This window comes from Stegastes partitus, unplaced genomic scaffold (genome assembly GCF_000690725.1).
Source record: "Stegastes partitus isolate 25-593 unplaced genomic scaffold, Stegastes_partitus-1.0.2 Scaffold1679, whole genome shotgun sequence".
NCBI lineage: Eukaryota > Metazoa > Chordata > Actinopteri > Pomacentridae > Stegastes > Stegastes partitus.
In genome coordinates, this window is record NW_007579410.1 from 48,469 (window position 1) to 60,924 (window position 12,456).

Consider the following 12,456-nt stretch of genomic DNA (forward strand, 5'->3'; position numbering starts at 1 on the left):
AGGTTGTGGTAGGTTGTGGATTGATCGCTGTAGGAATAGAAGTTGTAGATGATGCAGAAGGAACTTTTGGATCAATACTTTGTATACCATCTAACACGTCATCCAGTATGTCAATCCCCAGCAACAATCCAAGTAGTTTCAGAAAGAAATTACTAACGGTTGTATCATCGACTTTAACACGAGGACCTGAATCATCATCTTCTTCCCTATTGCGCTTGTTTTTCTTTGTAGTAGTACTGGTAGCAGTAGTTGTGGTAGTAGGAGTGGATGAGGTGTTGGTTGTGTCTGTATTGACTGTGGCTGTTGTGGTTGGTGGAATCGTAGTATTTTGAGGTTTACTAGTTGCAGGTGCGGTAGTATTAGTGCTGGTAGTTGTGGTAGTGGGAGGGGCAGTTGTGGTTGAGGCCTGGGGAGGGCATTGGCATTGACTATCCATTTCTGGGTAAAACTCAGCAACAGTTGTGTGGAGAGGACACTGTCTTCCAGGAAACGCTTCAAATCTTGAGCCCACTGAGCTCAGCTCTTGATGGAGTTGTGCCAAAGTCTTCGTCTGCAGATATTTAGATTCATACTCTGCGATGTTGTCGCCCCAGTGTGCGCTGGCTAACCACCTGTTTGTGTTGCGACTGTAACAGCAGAATGCTGTCCAGAGCATGGAAGGTATGTTAACCCTGTTGTTGAGTGTGTTGCTCGTGCTGGGCCGTGCTCCCGTCACTACAAAGCCTTCAGGGTCACCATTATTACTAATGCAGTACTTTTGCAGGACACATTTGGTGCAGCTCTCCACTTTTTGCCAGCTGCCATCGTTGAAAGAGATTACTTGAGGAACAATGTTTGTCAGGGTGAAGGTTGAGCTTTTGTCATTTCTGTCAAATGCATGAGAAACTGGAAATAAATGGCCCCTTGTATACCGTGCATCGGTTTTGTAATCCTTGTTACTGGCCTGGTAGATGTACTGGTCTTCCCTCATGTTGTTGGTGTTTCTTTCTTCAAGCTGCAGATGTAGGAAGATTCAGTCAGTGGCACTGATGATGTATCAGCATGATAAAGTCATCTGTGAGAAAGTTGTTTCTTGATAGATTTTGAGCTGTATTTAGTGATTTTATAAATTACAGAAAGGAAAACAAACCTCTGGCTCTATCTTCCATTTTGTTTTGGGTTCTTCCTTGTCTTGTTCCCCTTTGTACTTGTAGGCAGAAAACACTGGAATCCTGTTCTCGGTGTCGTAGAGCGTCACGTATCTTTTCTGGTCCCTCAATGTCTGGCAGATGACTTCGTATCGGTTCTGGTTCTGGACAGTTCCACCTTGTAAGATGCCCGGGATCCGTGGTGGACTTCTCTGCAGAAGAAACTCAGCACAGTCTGACACTGAATCCACCAGTTTGGTCGCGGTGGGAACGATGAAGGCAGCGACGAGCAGGAAACGCCACATCCTCACCGATGTCGCCGTCACACGCTGCACATGTGGAGGAGAGAGTCGTAAAAACCTAGAAAACTACAGTTTACTTGTGTGTATATATATTTACACACACACAAGTAAACTGTCGTGTATATTGCATATATATATAAATAAACAGATACAAAGTTAAAACATTTAACTAAAATGACGGTTCAATTCGGGGAATGTATATAAATAGTGGAAAATGCATAAACAGTTTTGCTAAATATGAAGGAAAATTGTTTTAATTGTGATATTACATAGATTTTAAAAAGTTAGATTAGCTAGACTGATGGAAATTGAATAACTGTCAAATATTAACTAAACATGATTGATGCTCGGCTCCCAGTTACCAAAATGACCTGAACACTTCATGTTTAGCTGCATGGAAATTGTTTGTCACATGATTTGAAGCAAAATTAAATCAAAATAACACATTTGGAACATGATGAAGTGGTACACTCAATAAAAATGGTTGGGAACTAGAGTATTTGAACTTTCCTCCACTTTCTACCTTTACTTTTCAGTATTAATGATCCTCGTCCTTTGCTCTTATCAAACCATCATTCATTTAAAGTGAGAAAAAACATCTAAATAACTGTATTCGTATCAGTTTTGCTGCTCCATAGACTCTCAATTTTTGATCGGAGTTCATCAGACGAGACAAGCAGTTAGTAAAAGCCATGAAAAACACACAGAGAAGAACTTACCGTCTCAGATTGGAGTTCTGCTGAAACCGACTGAGAATCCAGGTTGTGTCCTTTGACAGAAACCGAAAGCAAACGCGTCGCCTTAAATGAGCCCGGGAGGGAAGTCTGGCTTTACTTCCAGTGGAAATGTGGCAGCTTTCCAGACAGATATTTTTGTTCTCCACTCCACATTCTTTGGCAGCGAGGTCTTACTGCTGCTGTCCGGTGGGACGTTTCCAGACTGTTGCTAAACTTTCGCTGTTACAGAAACTCAGCGAGAGTCTCCGCTTTCTGAGCACCGTGGACGCTCAGAGTTTGAGAATATTTATGTCCAGTTGAACGTGATTTTAGAAGAGCTGGCGGAAAACCACACTGCAGTGATGTCAATGCAGATGCTGAAAGCGTCCACTGGAGTCGTCGTTGGACGCTGTGCAGTTTTAATGCACTTTACTGTTTGATGTGACTCAAATGTACAACCAGAAACTTCCAAGGAGTCGGTATCAAACCTGCCTGTGATGAGGAAATGGTCTCTGAACCAAGTCGACACTCAGCACAAGTGGCTTTCACATCAGTGGGTTTGAATTCAAAACAGGATGCGACATGTTATAAATCGTGTTAACTTAGGAGTAACCCAGGCTGTTCTTCATGCCCTCATAGTTTAACAATATTTCGTTTTTCGTTGCAGGAAAACAATAAACCTCCTCAACCATCCCGTCTTCCAAAGACTTTGTTTTTCCCTTCTGGTGAAGTATTCTTTCTATCTATCCATCTATCCATCTATCCATCTATCCATCTATCCATTTATCTATCTATCTATCTATCTATCTATCTATCCATCCATCCATCCATCCATCTATCCATCTATCCATCCATCTATCCATCTATCTATCTATCTATCTATCTATCTATCTATCCATCCATCCATCCATCCATCCCATTACATTTAGCTTAATGTTTAGCTTAAGTTCTACTCATGCTGAGTCTTCTTTTGGTCTCAAGTTTGTTCTTTCTAACGGCAGGATAAAAATGTTCTGTGACAACATTCTTGGACAGTTGTTGGAATGTTTTATAAATGTTATAACGTGTTCACTCAACAGTATCCTCAAAACATCTTCAGAACATTGCGGCAAAAATGCTCCATCTTTGTTGGAAATTTTACAGGAACGTCTTTTAAAGTCTCGACAACATCTTGAAATTGTTTTTTGAATGTTGCATTGACAATATCATTCTTCTGAGAACGTTCCTTCTTGTGTTCCCTCAACAAAAAGGCAAAATGTTCTACTTTTCATATTTTATGTTACAGGAACATATTATCCTGCCATTTGAGGCCTCAGGAACATCTGGAAAACATTTCAGAGTGCGAGTTCGAGAACGTTCGATGTTATTATGTGACATCGTGGGAATGTTTTATAGAAGAACGTTCCATAACATGCTCCTCAACAACATCTTCAGAACATCCTCAGAACATTGCAGGCAGAATGTTCCACCTTTGCTGACATATCGCATTTCGGGAACGTTTCATTAAAAAAAAAAAATCGTCTGAGGCCTCGATAACATCTGGAAACGTGAACGTTGACTTGAGAACGTTCCTGCAATCGTATGACGGAACATTGTTGTGTAGAAGAACATTCCATCATGTGTTCTCTCAACAAAAAGGCTAAATGTTCAGAACGTTTTGAAAAACACTTTATTGAATATTGATTTGAGAACGTTCCTTCTTTGTTACCCCCTGAATGTTTGCATTGAATCATTGTATTAACTGGAAAGGAACAGTTTCTTAACACGTTCTTTGGACATTTATTTAAAACATTTTCCTCAAAAAGTGATTACAACTTGTCGGTCACGTTGGCCGATGTTGTGTCAACGTTCCCTCCCAGGTGGGCAGGAACCAAAACATAACCTTTAGGGACCCTTTATTGACAGCGATAAAACGTTCCACATTGTTGTCAATGAGAAGAAGATATATTAAGTAGCACTAGATGGAAATATTCAACTCATTAAATTCAATTTTCTTTTTAATTCTACCATCAATAATCATTAAAGATGAAAGAGTAATAACAGTAAAACAGTAGATTCTTCATCATTCCAGCTGCAGGTGACTTCCAGACTTCTTCATGCTGTCTTTATTCGCGGCGTCGCCTCCAACAGATTTACAGACATCAGCGGCGGCGTCTCGGTGCTCGGAGCGGCGTCTTTGTGTGGACGTGAGCGCCGGTCGTATCGGATTGTGGAGCGGCGTTTGTGCTCGAGCAGCCGTGCATAAACAGCTCGGCTAATGTGGAAGCTAGACGTCAACGATCAGGAGTCAGTCGACTCGGAGCAGCTCAGCCTGGAGGAAATGACCAGGTGGTCCCACAGGTGTGTTCGCTGAAGGTCCAGGTAACAGGTTCACTAACAGGAGGACGAGCCAGTGGTTCCTACATGACCGTATCCAAGGTAAGAAGATATGGTTTTAGTCAAGCTTTTGGGAAAATGTTAGAGTTGTAGTCAAGACTCAGTCACAGATAATTAACATAAGGAAAGGGCAATGTGTGTATGAGTGGACAAACTGCTCAACAGGATTAGAAATGTTTACCATAATAGCTCTGTTTTAGCTCATATTAAGACAAAACATCCATGAATTATCTGCAGTCAGAAGACTTTACGATGTTAAGATCCAACCTGGAAGTTTAATAACAGGACATGAAGATACTTAAGCACCTTGAAGTATTCATTCTCCTGCAGTGGCATCAGTCCGTCAGGTGAACATGGAGCCGGAGCTTAGCTTAGCACCCACACGGCTCCTAACAACAGGCAGGAATCGGATCTTTAGCAGCCACAGCAAAGGTCAGAGGTCAAGAAGGAGTTTGTCACAACAGAGAGCGAGCATGTCGCCTGTAAATATTTAAAAGGGACAAATAAGCTGCCCCGGATGACGGATCTATCAGCGTGTGAAGGCGTATGAATGATTAAAATGCTCGGTTATTGAAGAAATTAATTTATTATTGATAAGATTATGGGAGCCAATAATGACAGCCGATTGCATTATTGATTAGACGGGACAATGCAGCTGCCGAATTTCCACAGCGCCATTATGAGATTATGTCGGCTCGACGCGCACAGAGCGGTGTTTCCGTCAGATGTCACTGCATTGAGGTTACGTAATGTTTTTAGGGATTTACCGTCATCAGACCATAACTTTGCTTCGATCATCATCAGTCTGCACAAGAAGTTACGGAAACACAACAAGTTATTGGAAACTGTTTAAACGCCGTCTCAGATGTTTTAAATTTTAATTATGACGGAGGAGGCTGTCACAATGTGCTGCAGGTTATCTGTAATCTCTGTCTACAGTTCCGTTTTAAATAAATTTTAATATAAATCAGCATCAGATCGTTTTGTACGTGAAGCAGACCTGTTTCAAACTGTACAGATACACTAAAAGCATGAAGAAATGTTCCAACACAGTGAGAATGAATACAAGACAAAAGCTTTCATTGCTGATTTGCTACATATTCAAACTGTCAGCGCTGAAACGTCGGTACAGAGTTTAATGTGGCCGTTCGATCTACAAAATAAAGTCATGAACCAGTCGGAATGCCCACAGGTATTACAAAAATATATTAAAGTTAAATTTGTTTACATGTTTATTTTTTAGAAACAAACACAAAAACTTAGTGTAAAGAAAAAGTGACTCCACTATAGACATTTTACGTTTCTTATTTGCCTATAATACTTGTCTCCTCTCTGCTATGTCTTAACACTGCCTGCAGTTCAGCTGAAAATAATTTTTGTCACGTGACTGTCAGTCGTAGCTGAGGTTCCCGTCGGTTCACAGTTGTGGAAAGGAACACGGACTTGTTTTTGTTTTATCCTGAATTTTATTAGTGCAAAGCGTTTATCTTTGGCAAATTTTTAACTGAGACGTGGAATTTGGTTTTGACGAAATATCACTGTTTTAAGTTAGATTTTAAAAACTGACGGTTTTAAAGATATATATTTTTATTTAAAGAAAAAAAACAACAACAAAAAAACACCAAAATTATACCATTTGTCAGTCAGAAAGTAGAAAAACTGAACGAATCTGTAGTTTTTAACTTTCCGACAGTCCTTGGACAAATCAAATCTGACGTGTGGTTCCGTTGGGAAACTTAATCAAACCCTAAAATCGAGATATTTAATCAAACTCATGTTACATTTAAAACTCTGCAAAAGGTAAACCGTTATTCTAAACAGGTTCTGTAAAAAGACAGAAGCAGAAAAAAACCTGGACACTGCTTTGGGTTCAGAGGATCAACATAAACTTAAGCTAATCTAAGCCTAACTTGACTGTATCTTAACCTTAAACCTTACACTAAACTTAGTTAAACCTGAACATAACCTGTACCTAAACCGTATCTGAACCCTACCTTAAACTAAATTAATAACATTAACATAAATCTGAGAACCCGCTAACCTTCCTCCTGTGGTGCTTTCAGATGTCGTGGCGTTCGTCTTTCCGCTGCTCCAAGTTTCGCCACGTCTTCGGAAAACCCGCCACCAAGGAGCACAGCTACGACGGGGTGCCAATCACACGCAGCGTCCATGACAACCACTACTGCTCAGCCAATCCCTGCTTCATCGCCGTGGTGACCGAGTGTGCCGGAGGCGGGTCTTTCCTGGTTCTGCCCATCCATCATGTTTGTGGGCCTTTTCCATTTCAACATTACGACCCGACTGCATTCTTTTCAAGACTTAGATGAAAAGTGTTTGCAGATACGCTTCAAATAGCGAGTCCTAAAGGTGCTGGTCGGGTAGTAACACATTCAGGCCTCAGTCCAGGGCAGAAATCTTTCGCTTTTAACCTAATAATTGTGCTGCTTTTGCGTTATTTCACAGTAAAGTGAATATAAAATATGAGACACTGTGTCTGAGGCAAAGTAAGGTCATTTATATCACAGTGAGACAACAGTGAGATTTACATGTTAAAGTGTGCCTTAAGTAATCTAGAATCCTGCATTGCAGGAGAAGAGATGCAGGTCTGGGGCCATAGTCTTGGATGGCCAGGCTTCACCACGTGTTTATGCTAAGCTAAGCTAGTTGGCTGTAGCTTCATATGTAGCTACATGACAGTGGATTCATTCGTCTCTTTAAACTCTCAGCAAGAAAGCAGATATATGTAGAACGTTTCCATCACGTGACTTGGGTTTTCTGTTTGAAACATGTAAGTTGTTGCAACTTAAACAAACGTGTTTTATTTTTAAATGCAGGTGAGTCCTGAGTGGGTAAAATGTGGTTGTGCTGTGTCTCAGACAGGCAGGGTGGACCCTCAGCACCCGAGGGTATGTGGTCACAGCGCCAGAGTTCTGGACGTCAAGTGGAACCCGTTCGACGATCACTGCATCGCCTCGTGTTCTGAGGACTGCACTGTACGCCATTCTCTGTGTTTGTGTTAATCTGGGGCTGAGGTTGGGTTTAATGGTCAGTGTCGTACTGACAGGGTCTTCACAAGCACAGCACTTAAAAATCAGTGTTTGTTGGTTGCAGGTGAAGATCTGGGACATACCGGTCTGTGGGGTCCAACAGAACCTCACCAAGGCCAGGAAGACTCTGATGGGTCACTCCAGGAGGGTGGCGCTGATTGAGTGGCATCCAACTGCCGAGAACCTGCTGCTGAGCTCCGCCTATGACTACAAGGTCAAAGACATTTACTGAAAGTAATATTTTCTTTGACCAAAGTGAACAAAGTGGAGTTATAAACTCACCCTCCAGAACCAGCCTGACTTTGTCCCTGGTACCAATCCAGGTCCTCCTCTGGGATGTATCCCAGGCAGGTGCAGTAATCAGGCACCCGGTCCGGGTGGTGCTGATGCCCGTCCACCACCGCTACCCGTCCGAGATGCTGCTGCTGTCGGCCAGCTTCAACAGCGACGGCAGCAGGCTGGCGGTCACGTCCAAAGACAGACGGGTTCGAGTCCTGGACCCACGGACGGGAAAGATCTTACAGGTATCCAGCAGTAAGTCGCACAGAGCCAACAAAGTTTTATACATCGGAGCCTTGAAGATGCTTCTGTCCACCGGCAGCTCGCCCTGGAACCACAGACAGATCGTCCTCTGGGACCCCGTAAGACAGTTTCTCTCTTTAACTTTTATCTGAGCTTTTTTCTGACCTTGTTCAGTGTTCAGTGACCAGCATCCTTGGAAAGTCAACATAGTTTGGAGGTGGTGGGACATAAATATAAATGTATGAAAAACAGATTAAACTGAGCCATTGAGCTGCATCATGTTTAATGGATTTTGTAACCAACAAATTCAGACCTGTACCCTCTACACTGAGAAGGGTTTGTTTATCTGCTGGTGAGCCTGAAACATTCTTGGTTAGTTGCTCGCTGGTCAGTTGAAAACTCAAGAAGCAGCACAGCCTTGAGACACTTTATTAGTAGATCTGGCAAGTTTGGTTCAACTGTAAGATGCTTTCATTGCAGGGATTCAGGAAGCCTAGAGCCCAAAATGTAGGATGTGCCTCTAAGAGCCTGTTCTTATGCACATTTTCAATTTGTGCATAAGAAACTCTTATGAAATGATGAAAATATGAAAAAAAACAAAAGTCAGACGATAAAGGACGAGTTGCTTTCTCCTGCAATCGATTGATAGCAGAAGCCTGGACAGTTAAAACCGTCATCTGTTTGAACTTAGTCAGAATGAATTTTAGCATTTTCCAAACTGTGGTTGTGGTTTTTCGGTTACATCTTTCTCACTTTGTCTGCATGTATTTGTGAGCAGGACGACTTATCTGAGCCTCTATATGAAGAAGATCTGGACGGTTCTGCGGGAGTTCTCTTCCCGTTCTTCGACCCGGACACGCACATGCTGTACCTGGCTGGAAAGGTCATAGAACAAATACCACATTCACCCAGACGTCTTTGCAGTTTGGACTGTTTCCCTGCAGCAGGATGGGTTCGAATGGGCCGAGCCAACCTTAAGTAGCAATCTTGATGTATTATACAGAAGCGGCAAAAAGGAGGTTAAGGGTCACATCAAGTGTCGTCTTTGTGTTTGCAGGGCGATGGAAACATCCGGTACTACGAGCTGAGTGCTGAGAAACCTTACATCAGCTTCCTGACAGAGTACCGGTCGCTGCTGCCACAGAAAGGACTCGGTCAGATCAACAAACACTCACAAACAAAATCTCTGCACACCTACGATAAAACTGACACTAGCAGAAAACTCAGACCTGCAGGCAATATCTGCTTTCATACATGTTTTTTTTTGCTATAGCATATATTATTATACAAAAGACCCACTTAGCAAGGTGTCCAAACACTTACTTTGGTAAAGGACCACTTTGAACCAACTGCTCCAAGATGTGTTTTATACAAAAAGAGTCACCTTTGGGTTAATGTACCAGTGCTTGTTTTCTCTCAGCTAAGTTAACTCTTCAAACTTATTTACCTCGGGCATACTTCTTTAGCCCAACTTACTTAATTCAAACTTTAGCACTAAGTAACCCACGCATGATTGGGTGAAAAAATAAACTTAGTTATCTGAACCAATATATTATTATTTTGGAAAAGGACCAAACTGAACCAAACTGTAACAACACTATCTTTAGAAAATGAACAGTTTTAACCAATTATACCACAGTGTATTTTAGACACAACATGCTAACTTTGGCTAGCAGCACCAATACTTGTTTTAGCCCAACTTGGTTAACTTAATGAACCAAGTAGCTCCACAAATAATTACGGTATCTGCTTCACTTATATATACCAATATGTATTACAAAAAGATCCACCTACAGAAGCTGTATTATATTTATTTTTAAAAGACTAACTTGACCAGCAGTACCAAGATGTGTTTTAGACAAAACATGCTGTCACTAGCTGTACAAGTACTTGCTTTAGCGCAACTTAAACTTAAATAACTCATTCAACAGAAGTACTTCTACAAATGCTTAATTTTTAAAGTACATATTAACTTTAGTTACTTATTACAAACAAAAAGACCCACTTAAGCAAGTTGTATTAATCCTTACATCAATAAACATGATCAGGCAAAACAAACAAACACCCAGCGTAGCTCTTGGCAGGTTTGCCGTCGCTCTCTGTTGACCGTCCCCCCTTTCTACAGGTGTGATGCCAAAGCGTGGCCTGGACGTCAGCGCCTGCGAGGTGTTCCGGTTTTACCGTCTGATCGCTATCAAAGACCTGGTGGAGCCGCTGTCGATGATCGTACCACGAAAACAGGTTAGCGTTCAACTTGCTTTTCTTATGTTATAACTGATGATAATGACAGAAAAAACTGTGCTTTCCCGCCATGTGTCCAGTCAGGAACTTTCCAAGAGGATCTGTACCCGATGACAGCTGGAAACCAGGCGGCCATGACGGCTCAGGAGTGGCTGCTGGGAATCAACAGGGGTCAGTAGTCCGTCGGCGTCTTTAAACCGCGACTGATCCGTCCCTCTTAATGACCCATCTCTCCACCAGGCCCGGTGCTGATGTCCCTGAAGCCTGGGACTCGAGTCGCCAACCCTTACCCAGAAACCCAGGCTGAGAGGGGGCTGGTGAGGCAGCTGAGCTCCCTCCGGTTCCAGATGGGCCCAGCTGGTGGCGCCGTGTCGGGGACGGACCTGGACTTTATAGAGCAGGTAGAAGGCAGTAGATGTGATTTCACTAATTTACATGATTTTAATTATTAGTTAAAGTTGGCCACAAATGAAGAACTGGTCCAGAAGCACTTTGGGTCCATTTTACATTAAATTCTAACAACCACTCACAGATGTACACTGGATCGTATCCCTTTGGAAGCAATAACCTACTGGTTTGTTGAATTGTACACAACTACTTATTAAAACAGTTCTCCATTTAATTTAGCTTTGTTGTAACCTTTTGTATTCTTGCTTCGCGTAGCTTGGCATCGGTGTCGCCTTCACCAGGTGGTCGTACGACAACTGTAACCGTCCCGATTTTAACTTAGAAAGATCAAACACTTTTGATTTTTTAACATTTATTTTTAAGTTCAGGAGATTTATGACTGAATCTGTAAATCAGATATAACGTGGATAATCCCAAAGGAACTTCTTTTGCCATAAGAAATACACTGCTGTAAGATATGAGAACGATACATCACTAAAAATAGAATAAATATTCCAAAATAGGGAATAGAATAGAAAAGTAAGACTGAGGTAGTCGAGTAATAACACACAATATCAATATCACATCCCACATTAAAGTTAAATATCTGACATATGGCACAGATTACTGAAAAAAAAGGTAATATTGCAAATTCCACTGATATTATTACCAAATAATCTGGGCCGAACAAGACCCCACACTAGATCCCTAAAACCTGTTGGAAACTTGAGACTTTGAGCTCTGTCTGGTGGTTTTCTTGCTGTTCTCTCTGTTGAGGCCTTCCTGGAGGAGCAGCTGGCCTACCAGGACGCCAAATACCCCAGAGACGTGAGCGATCTGTCGGGTTGGCAGCCAGACGAGACCCAGATCCCGCTGTGGACGTACTGCTGCACCCCGCACTGCTGCGAACCTGCCGAGAGGCCGCCGCCGACCACCGAGAGCGAGGTCGGGCGGGAATCCTGCGAACGCCGCGGGCCGAGTTCCTCCTCCGCCTGAAACTCACGCCGGGTTTGTTTGTGTTGCAGCTGCTGCAGGCGTTCTACAGACAGCAGGACGAGATCCGAGGCCTGAGGGAAGAGCTCAACCACAAAGACGTTAGTACTCAAACGGGAGACCATCATGTGAATTCACAGACTGAAAAAGAAACCAATGTGCTACATTTGAGTGTCTCCGTTGTTCTGCAGGTGAGGATCGCTCAGCTGGAGCTGGAGATAAAGAACACCAGAAACAACATGAGGGCGACCTTCTGATCCAACCGCTGCTATAAGCCATCATCTCCAACCAATAAAAGACACACGGCTCATACCGTCACACGGTTCTTGTGGTTGTGTTTCTTCTAAAAGCTCGTTTTCTTTTTATCCTCGACAATCCTCTTACGATGTGGATGTTGTAAGAAACAAAACTATTGTTGCAGTTTCACCATGTGACTCAGTCTGAAGGCAAATTCCTAAAATATCAACTCGCATTTTCAGATCCGATACACCCCCAATCTCTACAACATGCAAAGTTCGTCTGATCCAAAGAGACACCATATGAATGGGAGATACAGCAGGTTGAAATAACCTAAAAGTTACGCTCTACAGACATCGTGCCGATCAGTGCATCGACTTTTAAATCTCCTTCATTACCACTGCAACAGTGGAGCCGATACACAAACTGGAAGGTGCGGCTTTGACGAGGAAAAAGTCAAGCTTTCGAAATAACTTCAACACGTACAGTGATCACCGCCGTAAGTCGC

The 12,456-nt window shown here is 42.5% G+C and overlaps 1 protein-coding gene across 1 annotated transcript; it reads left to right on the forward strand.

The window, feature by feature from the left end:
* Positions 1–4,548: 4,548 nt before the first annotated feature.
* LOC103371991 (coronin-2B-like) lies at positions 4,549–12,018 on the forward strand. The gene is made up of 13 exons (XM_008301498.1): positions 4,549–4,563; positions 6,585–6,785; positions 7,398–7,514; positions 7,633–7,782; positions 7,892–8,209; positions 8,869–8,973; positions 9,148–9,244; positions 10,216–10,331; positions 10,412–10,502; positions 10,572–10,732; positions 11,496–11,663; positions 11,744–11,812; positions 11,903–12,018. Exons 1-13 carry the CDS (start codon positions 4,549–4,551, stop codon positions 11,966–11,968), a joined length of 1,674 nt encoding a protein of 557 aa, XP_008299720.1. The 3' UTR covers positions 11,969–12,018.
* The last annotated feature ends 438 nt before the right edge of the window (positions 12,019–12,456 follow it).